General features: G+C 36.9%; 1 protein-coding gene across 3 annotated transcripts in view; it reads right to left on the minus strand.

The window, feature by feature from the left end:
* The window catches only part of VPS50 (VPS50 subunit of EARP/GARPII complex), a 68,672-nt gene that overhangs the window by 13,411 nt on the left and 35,645 nt on the right, over positions 1–19,616 (minus strand). For all 3 annotated transcript variants that reach the window (XM_058183016.1, XM_058183015.1, XM_058183017.1), the window contains 3 exons: positions 17,593–17,699; positions 5,895–6,016; positions 3,859–3,939 (listed from right to left, as the gene is read on the minus strand). In XM_058183016.1, the coding sequence (XP_058038999.1) occupies positions 3,859–3,939; positions 5,895–6,016; positions 17,593–17,699 (310 nt within the window). The remainder of the gene's footprint in view (positions 1–3,858; positions 3,940–5,894; positions 6,017–17,592; positions 17,700–19,616) is intronic.

Here is a 19,616-nt window from a genome sequence, read left to right on the forward strand (position 1 = left end):
TGACACCAGTCCTAAAAACCATTCTACTTCTCTGTATATACTGTATTTTTCCTACTCAGAAAAAGGGAGCATGGGTGAGATCACCAGCTTTCATTCAATGTCCACTAATTCAACATATTCTTAAGGGAAGTTAAGAATCTATGGCTATAATAGCATACTTTCCTTCCCAGTAGAGGTAAAACTGTGCAGATATATAGCTGCAAATTAAAGGTGATTTATGGAATAGTTTCTCACTAATGCAAGTCTATCTAAAACTTTCTCTACTTTCAACCCTTCATGGGTTTTGAAATATAAATTAAAGAAATCCTAGCCACTCCGGCAAAACTAAGTTTGGCTGTAAATTCTGGAAGTTTTCTAGGACCTGAGTCCAGGGGTGAAATGCTACTGGTTCAGGTGAACCGGTAGTGATAAAAACTACTGGTTTGGGCGAATCAGTAGTAAAAAAAAGCTACCGGTTTGGTTGAACCTGTAGTTCAATCAAACCAGTAGTTAAAAAAAGCTACCAGTTCCTCCAAACTAGTATTTCCAACGATCAGCTGTGCTGCAGGGTTTAGCTTTGCTAGAAAACAGAAAATCCTGCTTTCTAGCGAAGCTAAATCATTCAGCACAGCTGATCCTCTCACCTTGCTGTTGTACTTATCTTCCCAGCCTCCTTTTGGCACGTACTGCACATGCGGCCAGCGAACCGGTAGCAAACTGATTCAGATTTCACTACTGCCTGAGTCCATACTCAACACATGTAGATTCAAAACAATATAAGATTAGTTCATAAAGGTTAGTATACTAAGATTAGTGTGAAACATTTCCCCTAGATTTTTGCAAAATATTCAAATTTTTACTTAGTATGAATAATTTTCTCCTGTAAATATAAATGATGTAAGTCCATATTAGTAAGCACAAATTAAATGACAACAAGATTTTACATCACATGTTTCAAAGCCAGAGCCAATCTTTTTTTCTCTTGGGAAGTCTACTTTTCTCTCTTAGCTAGTCCAATTAACTCCTTTCATTTTTGTATGGTCTTAGGAATAAACTGTGCATGAGCAGAATAACTTTATGTGTATTTAGCACAAACACACTCTGGAAATATCTTATGGAGATTATCATTTAGATGGTTTTAAAAAAGAAGAGGATATAGAGAATACAAACTGAAGCAGCTTCTGAATGAAGCATTTATCAGTTTAAAACCTTAAGCTTTCTTTTAAGAAACCTTTCCTACAGAAAGCAAATACAGATTTAGAAAGAATACTACTTCATCTTCCCTGAAAATATTTGTGCAGCTAACCTGAGGAAAAGATTGTGATGGTGAACATATGTTTTCATGCCATTTTTAGTGACACCCTAAAGCCTCTGGGCCCTCTGAAAGTCATGTGTGAGTGAATTCTGGAGCCTCCAAAAAGCATGTGAGATTGGGGCATGTTTTCCAACTCTTTTTGATAACTGCAAAGCCACACAAGGACATTATCCAAAGTTTCCAGGCCAGAGCTTCTTAGATAGGCATTTTGAAAAATATTTACAATTTTACATTGCAAATATAAAGTATTTATTTACTAATAAATTTAAATGATTTAAGTTATTTTATTACCATTTATGAATTGTTTTTCATGTGTTTGTGTGTGGGGGGGGGAGAGAGATGGCAGGTATTTTCTTAATTTTTGACATATCGAGGTTCATGTCAAAAGGTTTAAGAGGTTCACCATTATTGTTCAAGGATCTCAAGAGGTTATGGAGAAATATGGGCCAATCCTGGAGTCTGGAGAAGGCTCTGATGAGTGCTCTGAGTTGGAGGCAGAGATGAGGCCAGGACCATTCGACAGTTATCAGCTGCCTTCTGAGTCGGATATCAGTGGGGCAGAAGAACAGCTGGAGCCTGTTCCTGATGTGCACGTGCACAGAGCTGCCAGGAGAAGGGAATAGCTAACAAGGCCCAACTCGGCAGTAAAGGCACAGGTAGATGGTGAACGGCCCCTCCCACAGGGAATAAAGAGGAGCGAAGGGGAGGGGAGTTTGCAGGAGACAATTAGTTCAATTCATTTGGTTGAAGATCTGTTCCTGACTTCTTGCCAGAAGGGGGTTGATGGGTCGTTTGAAGGGGCGGGGGAAGCTGCCCCCGGATAAAATCTCCACCATCAAGCAGATCTCGGAGGACGTGGCTTCTACAAGAGATACGGGGGAGAACCCAGGCTGACAGGTGTGGGGAGTGCCTTCCTGGACGAGGCTGGCTTTGGCCCTTTCTTCAGTGAAAACTCTCTGCAAGGACTGCATGGTAGAGAGGTGCCAGGTGCTGTGGCTGAAGAACTAGTATTGCGAGTACTGCAAAGCCGTCTGCAACTTCCTCAAAACAGCTTGATGGTGAAGATCTTATCCGGGGCAGCCTGGAGGGGGGGCAGAGGGCCAAAGCATCAGTATCCCCAGCTCCCCCATGGTGCATGCAGCTAAGAGTGTGCATCTTCCCCCTCCCCTTCAAACGACCGACCAACCCCCGCCCCCATTCCCTGCTATGCTATGCAAAGCGCTTTCCTCCCCAAATCCAAAAGCACGGTGTGCGGCTGGCGCTGCCACCCGAAAATGCTTCCCTCCCTGTTTCCCCAAAGCACAGTGGAGGGGAATCGACCACCGCCTGAAACGTGGCTCTGCAAATTGCATCGGGCCAACGGGCAGGGTGCTGGAAAGGAGGGACATTTCGCTTTAGGGGCTCCCAGGTGCAGAGAGGGCTTAGGCGATGGCGGCAGCTCCTCACATTGCTGGGGAGTGAAGTCATTATAGCCATTGTCTGCCCTGAACTGCCCGTTGGGCGGCCAGAAGGGGAACCAGCTGCAAACCGTGGGGCCCGCCTTGTTCGCCAAAGCTGCCGGACAGATTCCCCCGCCCCCAGACCATCCCGAACAGGCTCATTCTTCAGGGTGTGCCCCTACCCTCCCTGCACAGCATGCGAGGGGTCTCTTCGGGAAAAGCAAGTAGTCCCTGCGGATCGCAGGAGCACCCCGATAAGTTTTCTGGAAAAGAACTTCTCGGTAATCGATGCCCTCTTCCCCAGGCACCTCGCACCTGGAGGAGGAGGAGGGCAGCATAAAGCAGTGCCACCTTAAATGCTCATAGTCAGAGGTAGAATTCTTGTTTTCCTCCCCCAAAATTACGGTGCGTCTTATGCTCTGGTGCGTCTTATACTCCGAAAAATACGGTAAACTTCAACTGTGATGGACACTGTTATACTAATCATTATCATATAACAGAACCGCTTCCTCTCAAAGAAACTAACTAAGTCTCACTGAGTAATTAAATTAATCCACAAAAGAATAAATTGATGGTGCAATTTTCAGAGAATTTAAGAACAGGACTTTTCTATTGTCATTGCTCTTTCGTATCCATAGATGTTCTGTGACCAATCTGACACATAAAACTCTTCTTCCATCTGCAATTTTTAAAAATAATATTAATAAATTCTGAAATTGTTTTCAAGCCATGTTATAAACAACATTGGTAGAAAATTTAAAGCGGTACAACACAATATTTATTGCCAAATAATTGTTGCATGCTACATTTAGTTCAATTTGTGTAAAACGCTTAACCTACATTGTAGTGTTTTTCCACCTAAGAACATGCACTACAGCACAGCATATTCATTACAAGTTTATTTTGTTCCTGACAGCAAAATGCAGAGAAAGAATTAAATTAATTCTACTTGCCTAAATAGAATGAAGGGGAAGGTAACATACATTTTCAGCAATCCTTAAAATTGTTCTATTAGCTACAAAATATATCTTAAATCCCCATATTTTCTCAAGATAAATTTGAGGATACATGAATCTTTCCAGTTTAATCCTCTTGCAAAAATTCGAGCAAAATCCTGTGACTTACCAGATCAATCAAGCTTTCCTGGATTCTATTCAAGGTGGTACGAAGCCTACTGCTGCTAAGTCCGAGTCCTGTTGATTCAAACTAGAAATGAGAGGGAATTTTAAATAACAAGTCTTGGGTGAAAGATAAATAAATGCAAGACACTTTCCAATTTGTTCATACCTACTGCCACAGACATGCTCTTTATAACTAATGTCCTAACCCCAATGAAATTGCTGAAACATTAAATTAATTAATTCACCAATCCTATCCATAAATAAAAAAGATGAATTAATCTCTATACTATAAAATAACTACATACAATTAATATTGATGTAAGAATTATGTACTGATTTGGAAGACAGTAATCAGTATTGTTTATATTGCTTCAGTATGATTATACTTTGAGGCAAAGAAAAACCCAAGTGAATGCAAAACAGAATGAAGAATTACTACTCAGCAACATCTCGTCACACTTTCTGATCACCAACTTTTATAATGCAGATTTTCAAGTTTCCAAGAAAAGTGTCAATTAACAACAGGATCACAGAAGAGTTAAGTTAATTTTGATTTATTGGTATGGATTGTCCTTAGTTAGCTACTGTCTTGTTTAGTGACCAATCTAATTTACACTGGTGTCAAAAATATAGCTTTATAACCAGTCATAAAGAATCAAACTTAGGGCTGCTGCAGTATCCCCTGGTCACATGATTGCAATTCAGGTTTTTAGCAACCAGTTTGCAATTATGATATCGCAATGTCCCATGGTTATATGATCACTATTTGTGACTTTAACAGCTTTTTGAGGAGCAAAATCAATTGGAAAATTGGCAGTAAGTCAAAAGACGTGGTCATGTGTTGTTGCACTTAATGACTGTGGGTGAATCACTTAACAACCACAGCAGAGCTGACATCATAAGGGACAACCATGTGATGCTTCACTTAATGAGTACTTTGGATAATGATGAAGTTGCAAGCCCAATTGTCGTTATATTAATTTTGCAACTACTTAAAATGGGAAATATTCTCTATTTGTTTTATTGATGTTTGGCCACATATTTTAGACTAATAACTTCTAAATAAGTGACATATGGAAGATGTGAAATATATGACATAGCTACAGCCAGTTTATCAATCTTCGGCAGTATTTTATCCAAATGTATAGAGCGCAAAGATTCACTATAGGAAGTTCTAGAGAAAGTTCTCTAGAACTTTCTCCTAATTTGAACCAAGAGACCAAATGACCACAGCCAACTCTATTCTCTGAAAACCATGGAACAAAAAAAAATATTTATTTCTCTGTAATTAGAACCGTATCGTTGAGGTTATATAGCTAGCATCATGATCTTCATGGCATTATATTGAGATAACTGCACAAATAACTACTTTAATAGTAACTAATCTATTTCCAAATGCTAATCATTAAGTCAGACTTTTATCCAGATGTAATTATCAACATTAGCATAATACAAGGCAGGATCTTTGCAACAAAGTCACTGAGATATGGGAAGGAAGTACATCTAACCTGAAGTTTGTTTCCATCTTTTGACTGAATTTTTCATTATATTTGGAATCAATGAACATGTGACACCATTCACCTCTTATTTTTATTCTTCCAAGAAATTTTTTTTCAAAACATAACAATACAATATAAGTCCCAAATAAAATATTTCTGTTGGTTTGAAAACATTCCCTTTCAGAACTGTTACATTACATTGTATTTACCATTGTCAGTACCTTCCATCATCTTTATATAGGCAAATTAAGAGGCATTGAGTTTAAGGCCCATATGATTTGATTCAGCCAAAAAACTATTTCAGAATACCTTATAATGTCTCTTCTTCATCAACGCCCAAATTACAAAAGCCGTATTCCTTGATTACATAGACTGCATAGAAACATTGGGGGAGGGGGGGTACTCTTAAAAAGCAAAGAAAAACACTTCCACAGTTTTTGTAATATTTCACAGGCCATATACCATGCCAGCTACAACAATTCCATTATTTTCCATTTATAATGTGTTCAAAATTACTAACTGTATATTTATATTTACTTACTGTGTTATTTCGGCCAAAAAACGTATATATTGCATACATGTAGTAGTCAAAAAGCTGCGACATAAAGTGAATCACATCAAATGCAATGGGCTTCAAAATGTTCATCATCTGCATGTATTTACCTTAGAGAAAAAAACAAAAACAATTCAACTTACTGACTCAAGAACATCCATATATGGTACCTAACTACAAAATTAAACCAGATCTTAAACCGTATTATAGCTTTCCCAAATGAGAATGACAAATGTATTCAGTAGATCTAAGGCAGCACCATGGTTAAGGTATTGAATGACAGCATTATAAATCGAACAAATCAAACTAAATAATTATCAAAAATCTTGATACTACACATCAATGAAATATCCATAATTTACATGACTGAATATAGACTGGATGAAGTAAGATGTAGTTAAGCTGTTAAAATAAGTGAGAGAGCAGTATTACTCAATTGTGTTTTCATTCTGAAATTCTCATTTCCCATTGAAGCGTGCACATCCAACGGTTTCTCAAACTTCTAGAGTAGGGTTGTTGGTTTTTTTTGAAGATTCAGTGACTGTAAATGACCCCCAGGACTGGTATAAAAATGTTTCCCCTTCTTTTTGTCACAGAATAGATCTGATTCTGAATAATCACATAACTAAAATCCAACACACTCTACTATTTGTGCTAATAATACTGAATATAGGATTTTGTTCTTGCTGCATTAACTGAAATGCTCAGGTTATTGTCAGTATTCTTTCAAATATATGTTAATTTTTTACTTCTGCTTTACTGAGAAAGGGAATGCTGGCAAGAGATAAGGAGGTCCATGTATAGCATAGATCATGGGCTGTCAAACTAGATTTCATTGAGGGCCACATCAGGGTTGTGTTTGACCTCGGCGAGCTGGGGTGGACGAGGCCAGAGTGGGCATGGCCAGCTTGACATCACTTGTGCTGGGGATGCCTGTGGTTGCCTGAGTGCTCTGCCAGTGAAAATGGGCTCCCGACCTCTGTTTTCACTGCCACAGCCTCCTGCAACTCTCTGCCAGCAAAAACTGAGCTCCTTCCCAAGCTCCGTTTACACTGGCAGAGGCACCGCAGGCTGGTCTTTCCGGGACAGCCTCTCTGGCCATATCTAAGTACCAGACCAGATCAGGACCCCAGGCCTTGAGTTTGACACCCTAGCATAGGCTATCTATCCATATTTTTTCCTAACTGTGAGACAGAAGCTTATTCTTTTAATACCATTAAGTTCCCATTTGTGGAGCAAATTATGTGGGTTGTAATGCTAGAATTTGGCACAGATATGTCCAATGGGATCTGTTAAAAATGCTGCACAGAAGACACTTTTCCTTTCTAAGGTTCTCAAATACATATTCTATTTTTTATTCAGTGCCATATCTTCTAGCTCAAATGTCAGCTAATATTTCATGCAAAAAGTGCCAGCTTGGTTAAAAGCAATTATACAATATGGACATCATAAATCTTGGAAATAATCAGGAAATTATAAATTATTTATGCTGAATTTTCCAATGAAGATCATTATCCTTAACGAAACATACCATAATCATAAAATATCGTAGGCCTCAGTGTAAGAGATGCACAGTATATTTTTTAAGACAAATGAAACCAAGAATAGAACTCTTCAGGGTGAATGAACACCAAGTCTCTAATGCTTCTGGGTGCAATGCAAGGAGTTGGTTATTACTTACAAAACTCTTCATTGCACAGAGCCAAGCTATTTGCAGGATTGGCTATCTCTAATTGTTTCTACTCTTTCCGAAATCTGATAAGAATGGCATATGATGTGTCCTTCTATTAAGCAATGCTATCTAAGGAGCCATACCTTCTAAGCCATTGTGCCTATTGCGTAAAATAACTAACTCTCCACCCCCCTCCCAATAATCCTTCTGTAAAGCATTGAAAATGTGGGTTATACCTATAGGCATTTGACCAGGCTATAAGGTGAATCAATTTTTATTGTTAGTTTGTATGAAATTGACCTCCTACATTGTTTTGGTGCTTTCGTTTTGTTTCACACCAGAGTGGCATTGTGCAAGAACATTGGTTTTAAAGAGGCAATCATTTGTGGATAAAAAAAAATAAAATCTTGGGACGTTGGTAACAATAGCTTAATTTTGTTTATAAATGTTCCTATTAGTCCAAAGAAAAAATATCAGTAGGAGAATCAACTTTTTTTCTTAATCTTTGTTTTCAGTGGCTATAATACAGATTTAATCATATCAATTTTTAAAAAAATAACAGCACATTGTGTTTAAACTATTAAATTTTACAAAGAATTAAAAGACATTGACAGTCCTGGAGAAGGAATTCAATTAACTGAGTTTAATTTATGATTTATTTTTTTCTATGCCCTGATTTGGGTGAAGGTACTGAATCAAAAATAGGAACTATAGTTTTTCTTTTCCAATATATAGATTAATGTTAAACAGCTGACTCTTGCATATTTTCAGTGGTATTTCAGTGGTATTCAGTGGTATTCACTTAATATCTTATGCTAAATATATAAGTAGTAGTAAGACAAATTGCACTGCAAAACATGTACAAAATGGCTAAATATACTTTTAAATGACATTTCTTCTTTTAATGGCATTAACAAAATTAAATACTTCTGTGCCTTTCCTGAACTTCTATTTCTAGCTGACACTCATTTATCTTTAGGACTATAATACAATAATTTAAGCACTTAAGAACACCTTATCCAATATAACTTGGCCAATAAAAATATAACCAATAAAAATATAATAATAACTTGGCCAATAAAAATTCTATTCTATTCTATTCTATAATTTTCTCTTGCCATGAATAGAATAGAATATAATTTTTATTGGCCAAGTGTGATTGGACACACAAGGAATTTGTCTTGGTGCATATGCTCTCAGTGTACATAAAAGAAAAGATATCTTCATCAAGGTACAACATTTACAACACAATTGATGGTCAATATATCAATATAAATCATAAGGATTGCCAGCAACAAGTTATAGTCATACAGTCATAAATGGAAAGAGATTGGTGATGGGAACTATGAGAAGATTAATAGTAGTGCAGATTCAGTAAATAGTTTGACAGTTTTGATGGAATTATTTGTTTAGCAGAGTGATGGCCTTCGGGGAAAAACTGTTCTTGTGTCTAGTTGTTCTGGTATGCAGTGCTCTATAGGGTCGTTTTGAGTGTAGGAGTTGAAACAGTTTATGTCCAGGATGCGAGGGGTCTGTAAATATTTTCACGGCCCTCTTCTTGATTCGTGCAGTATACAGGTCCTCAATGGAAGGCAGGTTGGTAGCAATTATTTTTTCTGCAGTTCTAATTATCCTCTGAAGTCTGTGTCTTTCTTGTTGGGTTGCAGAACCGAACCAGACAGTTATAGAAGTGCAAATGACAGACTCAATAATTCCTCTGTAGAACTGAATCAGCAGCTCCTTGGGCAGTTTGAGCTTACTGAGTTGGCGCAGAAAGAACATTCTTTGCTGTCCTTTTTTAATGATGTTTTTGATGTTAGCCTAGAAATTTGAAGGTTTCTACTGTTGATACTGTGTTGTCTAGTATTGTGAGAGGTGGAAGTATGGAAGGGTTTCTCCTAAAGTCTACCACCATTTCTACGGTTTTGAGTGTGTTCAGTTCCAGATTGTTTTGGTTGACCATAAGGCTAGTTGTTCGACCTCTCGTCTATATGCGGATTCGTCATTGTCTTGAATGAGACCAATCACTGTTGTGTCATCTGCGAACTTCAGTAGCTTAACAGATGGATCATTGGAGATGCAGTCATTGGTATACAGAGAGAAGTGGGGAGAGCACACAGCCTTGGGGGGCCCCTGTGCTAATTGTACAGGTATTTGATGTGATCTTGCTTAGCTTCACCTGCTGCTTCCTGTTTGTTAGGAAGCTTGTGATCCACTTACAAGTCTGTTCCGGTACCTGTACTGGTTTCATGTTCCATTTTTCTTTTAATATGGCATGTTTAGTTAGCAAAGAGTTTGAAGGACAATATTTAAGAACCCATGGGAAAAACAAAGTGCTCCTCACTAAATCTTGTCTCTCTTAAGATATTTTTCGCCACTAGATGCCAAGAACATTTGTTTATCACTGCATCATGGTGCAACTCAATACTATTTATCTTCCAAGAACATTTCTTCATTCTGGCTATAAAATGAAACCAAATTTTCAACTTGCTTCTACAAAACTAACAACAGGTCAGTAAATTGGTCATTCACCTGGAAGTTCTTTTTTTATTGTATTTTACAAAAATCAAAGGCAATGAAAGCAAATGTTAACAAAGCAAATCATGTTTCTTGACAACTACAACCAGTCCTCATATAACTATCACTACTGAGACCAGCAACTCAGTCATTAAGCAAAGTGGTCAGTAAACGAATTCTGCTTACAATTTGCTTCAGCTTGTCTTTGTTTTATAGACCTGCAAAGGTCATAAATCTGAGGACTGGTCACAAAATCATTTTTTCTACACCATCGTATCCACAAACACTAAATGTCTCTATGCTACACTCTGCAATGATTTTAAAGAAAACAGCATGGTCACATTTTTATTTAAAGTCTGTATTTTATTTCATTTTAACAAACTTACCTAGCTTTTAAATTGCTCAGTGATATGATTAAGAAAAAAATATTTGTAATACTAAAATGTAAAATAAAATACAATACTTATATAATGGTGATTGTTCTTATGAAGTTATATATTCCAATTCCATTTTGTACTGGTTCAATCTAAGACACCTAGGCATCTTTTTCTTAACAGACCTTCTTCTGTACAAATGTCAATCTGAACAGATGAACTGAAAGTGGATGTTTAAAGTATTTGTCACCTTATATGTATTTACACAAACTTGCAAAACATATACAGTATATAAGTGAAAATATATAGGTGATCCTCAACTTATGATTGTGCTTAGCAACCAAACTTACGACAGACCCTGAAAAAGCTACTTATAACTCAGATTCCAAGGTTTGATGCCTGACCCTCTCCCCGACAGTCATGTAAACACATTTTAGGTGCTAGACAACAAGCCCACGTTTACAACTGTTTGCCACATCCTGTGTTCATGTGAGTTTGTTGAAAACTGGCATTTACTTCTGGTTTCTGGCAATAACACTTCCTAGCAAACAACGAATTTGCTTAATGACTGCAGCATTCACTTAACAATCACTGCAAAAAAAGACAATAATGAGTAGAGTCATTTGATGACACACTCAGCTACTGTTATAACTTACAACCATAATTGCAGATTCGATTATGGTCATAAATGGAGAACTGCCTCTATGTGTATTGCCATTTTTTTAAATCTTTTTCAGGTTGTTTTGATTATTTATCACCTTCTTCAAATATTCCTATAATTGCTCTGGCTTAGGTTGTTCTGTTATGCGACTATAAAGAAAGGAAGGAAGGAACCATTAAAGAGAAAACAAGGTAAGGTTATCCAAAATGGCTTATGGAGAAACAGGATATACCATGAACCATATTATATTTTATATTTATATGTGTGTCAGGGTGGGGGGGAGATCTTGTAAATTCATCATGGCTTAAAAAATGTATGTGAGCCTAGCCAGTAAAAGCTGAAATTCTAAACAAACAAAAAAATCCTCATCTTGGAAACCTCTGTTCACATGCTTTCTAAGATTCCTTTGGAGTACCCCCACTTTTTACTCTTTCAAGGCTTTCATCAAGATATAGCCTTTAATGTTCATGCTGGAGTTGGTTAATACATGAAAGGACAGTTTTGCCATTTTTCATCTTTATTGGCTTCAGACTATTACAATGAGAATGAAAACAAAAGCTTCACAAGTTCAAATATTTCACACAGTTAAAAAGCTCTGTGGGCATGCCAATTACCAATTTCTGAATACAGACCGGTAAAAGCTATACAGAATGCCACCACAGAAATCTAACCAAACAAAATAATTAATACCACAGGATTAATTGTAGTAAACATTTTATTAACCTGTATACTTTGGAAAACCTTTTAAAAAATTACTTCATTAAAACAGAGACAAACAACTTTTTTTTAACGGAATCCAATCTGCACTGTTTGGTAACATGCTAAAAACTGCACTCTGAAATACTGGCAGAGCAAAGACAGAGCAGTGGCCGTGGATAGCTCAGGCTGTTAGGAGCCTGTTATTAGAACACAATAGCCTGCAATTACTGCAGGTTCAAGCCCGGCCCAAGGTTGACTCAGCCTTCCATCCTTTATAAGGTAGGTAAAATGAGGACCCAGATTGTTGGGGGGGCAATAAGTTGACTTTGTAAATATACAAATAGAATGAGACTATTGCCTTATACACTGTAAGCCGCCCTGAGTCTTCGGAGAAGGGCGGGATATAAATGTAAATTAAAAAATAATAATAATTAAAAAAAATTACCAAGCTAAATGTGAAATATGATTATTTTTTTAACTTAATTAAATTTATATTGTGAGCAGCGGTGAAATCTGGCAGGATCTATCTGGGTTGCACGAACTGGTAGCACCGGTGGCAGGAGGCTCCACCCATCCACCAGGACATCATTATATCCTGGTTTTGAACCTCTGCTCATGCGCAGAAGAAGTGCGCATGCTCACATTCCCGAACCAGTAGCAAAGGTAAGTGCATTTCACCATTGTTTGAGAGCCAATTTGGAGTAATAGTTAAGGAATCAGGTTACAAACCAGGAGACACTACATTTTAGTCCAATCTTAGACACAAAGCCAGCTTGGTGACCTTGAACCAATCATTTTCTCTTAGCCCTAAGAAGAAGACAATGGAAAACCATTTCTGAAAAACCTTGCCAAGAAAACTGCAGCAACTTGTCCAGGCAGATTCTGAGAATCAAACATGATTGAATGGAAGAAGAAAAGTTAAATTCAGTTCACTGAATGCAATGTCTGTCCTCTCTATGAATTTAATTACTTTCCCCACATTCTGTCAGGTTAAAAGTTATAGTCTGACTACAATTTTGAGAGAGGTTCTGGAAGTCTCATTCCAAGTTTGGGGAATTACAAGTTCAGCCTACCCATGTATCTCCAATGATTCCAATCCTTCCTAAATGAACAGAACTACAGTAATGGTTCAACAGTCATTCCCTTGTAAAGTCTTGCTGAGACCTCTAATATTTATGTAAGCTTGATGAGGGAAGTTATGAACTATATTGGGATGAGATATCATTAGCATACCAAGCTAAATACCGCTGGGCTGGGCTGGAAATAGCATGGAAAACTTGATCCAGAAGCTGTGAGAGCTTTGATGAGATAGAATAAGATGAAGCTTATTAAATAGGACTGTTATTGGTTCAAAGACCAGCTAACACTTTTCTGGCTCGAAATATATCTCAGGTTGGGGGTATTTCCCACAAAGGAATAAGTTGTGCCTCACTTGTGCCCCTAGACTCCCAGTTACAGCTGAATACACATATGGAATATGTATCTTAAGGGCTTTCCCCTAGCTCTGACTCAAGGTATTAGTTGCAGCCCCACTGGGAGTAGGGACTTACTAAGGGTGATTAATGTCGTTAGGGGATGATATTTGTGGTGCAGGGTTGAATTATGGGTACTTGGTGCTCTGGGCTAACAGTAAACAGGCCAATCAAAGAACCACCAAGACCACCCTCACTAACACTGCCAGGACAAGCCACTAGAATATAAAATGAGAGGAAACCCCACTTTCTACCAGAACTGATGATGTTACCTAGTTTGAGTAATGAAATGTTTACATGAAAACAACCAAGCTCAGAGAGCATCAAGGACCCCACAGTGATTCTTGCCCTGATCACCATTAAGATATATAGCAATGCCCTTTCTATGGTGTTAACCTCTGAAAATTAACTAGGAACTGTAAGAGCAGTTGACAAGTGAAAACTAACAGCCATCCACTATATTGTTTCCTTAAGAGTTATAATTCATAATGTGCATTTAAATTTGGAAGTCCAAGATGGCTTGTCTCTTAAGTACCTTAGTCAGGAAAAATTGTCCTATCTGGTACATTGATCCCAACTGAGGATATCAATTTTTCCTTACTGCAATGAGGACAAATCACCCAGAGGCACTAATTTTCAACTGCATTTCCACTTCTGCAGCTCCACTTAACAGAATAATCTCTCCCTCTGAGTCCCACCGAAAATTAGGTGAGTAATAATTTGGCATCCATCCTGCCAACGAAAGTGTGTATAGTCAAGGCTATGATTTTCCCAGTTGCAATGTATGGCTGTGAAAGGTGGACCATAAGAAAGGCTGGGTGCCAAAGAATTGAGGCCTTTGAACTATGGTGCTAGAGAAGACTCCTGCGAGCCCCTTGGATTGCAAGGTGAACAAACCGGTCAATTCTAGAGGAGATCAACTCTGACTGCTCTTTAGAAAGCCAGATCCTGAAGATAAAACTCAAATACTTTGGCCACCTAATAAGAAGGAAAGACTCACTGCAGAAGTGCCTAATGATGGGAAAGATTGAGGACAAAAGAAGAAGGGGACGTCAGAGAATGAGATGGCTGGATGGAGTCACTGAAGCAGTAAGTGTGAGCTTAAATGGATGGTAGAGGACAGGAAGGCCTGGAGAAACGCTGTCCATGGGGTCATGATGGGTCAGACACGACTTCGCAACTAACAACAAATTTGGCATCATGCTGCAAAGCATTAAAGCAGAGCATTTCATATAGCTTTTGAATATTGCTATCATCTAAAGTAGGTGCAGTATAGCATTCCCCATATAGGGATATGCACTTCTAGGCCCAAGATGAACATACAAAATTATGAGATGAATATAAATCTTATATTTCTATTCATATAAAACAGGAGAACTTGTTTTTATGATTTCCATATTTCATATCCCATTTTATTCTGGAGAAGGTATCAACATCCATACATAGCTTTTCAAAAATGATGTGCATCTCTATTCTTGCTGTGCCCAGGTTCTTACACCCAAACTACCATATTAAAAGCAGGGCTGAAAACTTCAGGAACATACCTGCGAGGCTATCTAGGGATACTTTTTATAGAAGTTATAATGCAAATAATTAAAAATGAACAATTTGTGGGCTGGATTTAGGATTTCTTATTTTTCTGATTTCAAATTCCTGAATTTTTTTATATGACAGGATACACTAAAATTGACTAAAATCTCTATCAAGTTTTACAAAGATAATTTTGCATAGTATTTAAACAAGCAAATATAACAATAGATTATAGTCCAAGGAGAGATACTAAGAGTTTGGCCATGAGTATTGGCAAAATTTATTAACCTATTATGGCAGAATCCCAGAAGATTCTGAAGAATTATAACTCATGCTTTTAGGTGAAGCTAACCAATGTAGATTTTTTCCAAGAATAATGAAATATCAAAAAAGAGCTCAGGGAAAACAGCACTACAGGCAAAAAATGCATAAAAATAGGGTTCTGTGGAAAACAATTTAATTATGTTCCCTTATGTCCATATGATAAACATTCATTTAAATTATAAACTAATGAGTCAGTAGGATCACTTGATTGGGGATTGTTATGAAAAATCTCCTTAAATACTGAAACAAATTTTGTTTCATCAGGGATTATATTGATGCACATCCAGAAGTAGCAAATTCTCCAAGGATCACCTCTTACATCTTAACAAAGATTAAGTAGCAAGCAGAGCAACCAAACTATTTAAAGCTTCCTTGTAACACATACCTGTTTAACATATCATTGATTCTGTTAAAATATTGCAGTAAGATATTGCAATATTAACCTCCCCTGACTGGAACTCCATGTAGCATATAATGCAGTTCTAAACAGTTTATAGATACTTTCCCTACAAGTAAGAATATTATTTCCAGACAGAAACTATCTCTTGTGACTTACTTCTAATTAAGCTCTGATACAAATGAAGATTTGTTTGTAAAACAAAAGGAAAAGAAAATTATAACTCCTTAGCCTTTTATTGATAGCTTTGGAAAATCAACTATATTTGCTATATATGTATATAGAAATAAGGGCCTTCTTTATTTCACAATTATTTATTTTTACCTGTAAAATGAACTATTTGATCCACAAGAATCTTCCTCTTCTGAATTCAGTGACATTAATTTGTGTTTACCTATTCTCTGTTAAAGTCAAAAGAATGGCTTTTTGCTTTCTGTTTCATGTATGAGGCAAACAGTGCAGAAAAAAGAAGTAACAAAAATCCATAATTGAGTATGGGATAAAACTCTTTTTTCTTCAGTCCAAATCATAACATACAAGTTGACTATAGTGATTGGAGGTGGGGCGAGGTGGGGGGAGAAACAGCTATTTTGACCATTTACCTAGCAAATTTCTAATATTATATAACATGTTCATTCCAAATAATCCATGCATTCCCAAAAATAGATACTTAAAATTCACAAATGGTCAAATATAGGTGAAAAGAATAACATTTGCCTTTGCATTCAATACTATGTTGCTACTGCTCTTGGCATAAGCTGCATAGAACCTGGTGATGGGGGTAATAATGAGTGCAATACCAAAAACTCAAGCCAGGTATATAAAAAGCACAAAAAGAAAGCAGAAGCAGCAGTGCTGCAACAGACACCAGCCTTGATAGAATACTATTATTGTTCCTGGAATTTGTGAGTGGCTACAAGGAGGCTTGATTTAGAAATATGCCTGTTCTTCCAAAACAATAGTGCCATCACCTGGAAGGTGAGACTGAGGCAAAATCCAATGCCCAGGAGAAGCAGGAAATCCCCCACCCCCCTCCAGTCAGCACTCCCTTTTACTAGCCTGGGGTTTAGGGTGAATGACAGAAGACAGAGTTTCTGTTTCCTAGTTCTCAGCTCAAAGCTGCAGATGATAGAGACCCATAAGAGCCAACCATCACAAAGAGGCTGGGCACTATGTGGTTCTAAAACAGTAAAAAAAAATGGGAATACTTCAAACCTGAGCTTGAAGAACATGATTTTTTTAAGCATACACACAAACGTAATCTTTGTTATGTATGCCAGATATACATACACCCCCAACCTCTCAAAAAATAAGAACAAAATACAAAAGAACCATACTAATTACCAAGATTGATCAGTCATAAATGAGACAAATAGAAAAAAAAAACAGAGGCAGACAGACTCAAGCAGACTGAGATGATACATTAGTATCCTGATTGGACAAAAGCAGCAGCAAATAAGCTTGACACTGCCTGCCAAGGAAATTCTTGAGAATGGGATGGATCACCTTGGCAACTTCAAGATATGTGGACTTCTGCTCCCAGAATTCCGCAGATGAAAGACCTCACAGAGCATCCCCACATGGGTTATGTAGTGATGGATATTTTTATAATGCCACCATAATAAGACTATGGATTACTCCTCCCAGGTTGCTTCATTCTGTGCCTCTATTATACTATTATATGCTAACTTTTTATTTGTTTATAGATTTTAATGTATGTGTTTCTCTATATAACTAATATTCCATATATATCCGGTATGTTTTCTGGCTATAACAATATAATAAAGATTAAGAAAATACATCCAGACACACACTGAAACCTTATATGTTCATATATATCTTTTGTGATAACTATTACACGATTGAAATGAACCATCCTTGTATTTTTGCAATGTTTCTTCTGACGCCTAAGAAATGCTTGATTTATTTTCATGAGTGTGTAGGAGACCTCTGATAAAAACTTAAGTTCCAGTCTTAAAAAATCTATATAAATCATACACAGTGCACATTTAAAAATAAAAATTCCAGAAATTCACTTACCAACAAGCCTAATTACATTAAGTGTAGTGTTGGTTAAAATTGGGGCATTCACCTTGTTGAGGCAATAATCTGATCTCTTCCTGCTCTTCAGAGTTTCTCGAGAAACACTAGGTTAAAGATATTAATTGTTCAGTATACAGATATCCAGTAAACTGCTCAAAAGTGTCAGAAAAACAAATATTCTTTCATTTTATGTCAGCAAACAGTATTATACATATGTGTGTGTGTGTGTGTGTGTGTGTGTGTGTGTGTGTGTGTATGTATATGTATATATGTATATATATATATGTATATTTGTTTTCTGAGGTTTTCGTGGGTGTTTGTATGTAGGTCTTTGGTTATTCGGGTTTTCTCCCGCGTAAAATTGGAAGTGCCTTGGTGACGTTTCGACGAAGTCTCATTCGTCATCTTCAGGCTTCAGCTTCATTGCTCCCAGAAGCACGAAGCTGAAGCCTGAAGATGACGAATGAAACTTCGTCGAAACATCGCCAAGACACTTCCAATTTTACGCGGGAGAAAACCCGAATAACTAAAGACCTACATATATGTATATGTATATATATGTGGGTGTGTGTATATATATATGTATATATATATGTATGTATGTATGTATGTATGTATGTATGTATGTATGTATGTATGTATATTCTATATCAGGGCTGTCAAACTTGCGACTCATGGACCAGATTAGTCATACACTGGCCACGTCCATGCCCGGTTTAGTGAATGAGAAAAAAGTTGTGATACATCACATGACGCTGCTATGATGACATAAATTTGACACCCCTGTTCTATAGCAAATTAGCAACCTGTGACTATATTGGGAACAACTCTCATTATCCCAAGTCAGTGTCATGATGCATCTTGCGTATTAAAAAAATCTTAAATCAGCGACACCTAATAAATACTGTGCTGAGTGTGTGTGTGTGTGTGTGAGAGAGAGAGAGAGGGGGGGGGAGGGAGGAAAAGGAAAAACCAAAGAAATATTTTTCTTTTTTCCCTCACATTTCAGAAGTTCATTAATTTTTTCTTCCTTGTTTGGTTGGGGTTTTTTTCCCCTTTCCTTTTTTAATCTATTTCTACTGCAGTTTAATTAAACAGTAGATATTAAAGTTTGTTCAAGTTTAAAGTTTTAGTTATTAGTTTTAGTTAAGTCTTTATTCTTTTAGGTATGTAACTTTCTTAACAGTAGTTAAATGAAATGTAATATATTTGTTCTGCTTTGAGTATTATCATTTATATTATTACTTGAACTACTTGTATAATTAATTGTACTGGGTTAAAAATGTAATACAATTCTTACAATATAAAATGAAGTTGAAGATATGTGTTCGCATTTTAATGTATTTTCATTGCTTTTGTTCCGACATCTTGGAAATTTAATTTGAATAATTTAATTTTATCAAACATGAAAAAACTGTAATACTTTACCTACCCCCATTTTATTATCATATTCAAATGAAAACAATTGCTGGAGTAACAGCAGTTCCTTAAAATTGCTTTTAGGATCTATTCATTGTCATCCTCTCTCACTTTACTCTTTGGATTAGAAAATAAAGCAGATAACGATTTAATTTCATAGGCGATTGATAATGTTTTATTATTCTTTATTTATAAGTAGTATTAGGACTAGAAAGAACAGACTTACTGGTTTTCATGATAAAAGTTGTGTATTGACCTTGAGTACAAATCAATAATGCCTTAGAATTGAAGTTTCATTAATTTTGGAAGCAATGAGTGTAACAAAAAAACAAATCTTTACACAAGGGGGATTTAGTGTTACAGATGCTTAAAAAATTATGTAGCTTCTTTCCAATTATAGAGAATTTCTTTCTTTCTCCACTGAAGATATACGTAATGCCAAAGTCAAAACATTTTGGCTGCCTAGCACAACACAGCGTGCGCTCATCCTCAGTAGAAGTCAAGGACTTCAGGACCCAAGACAATTTACAATAGTGCTGTGATGGCCATTGGTTTTAACAATACTAAGCCAGAAGTCTATCTAACTTCTTTCTACCTAACCA

The sequence above is a fragment of the Ahaetulla prasina genome, chromosome 4 (assembly GCF_028640845.1).
Source record: "Ahaetulla prasina isolate Xishuangbanna chromosome 4, ASM2864084v1, whole genome shotgun sequence".
NCBI classification, from domain to species: Eukaryota; Metazoa; Chordata; class Lepidosauria; order Squamata; family Colubridae; genus Ahaetulla; species Ahaetulla prasina.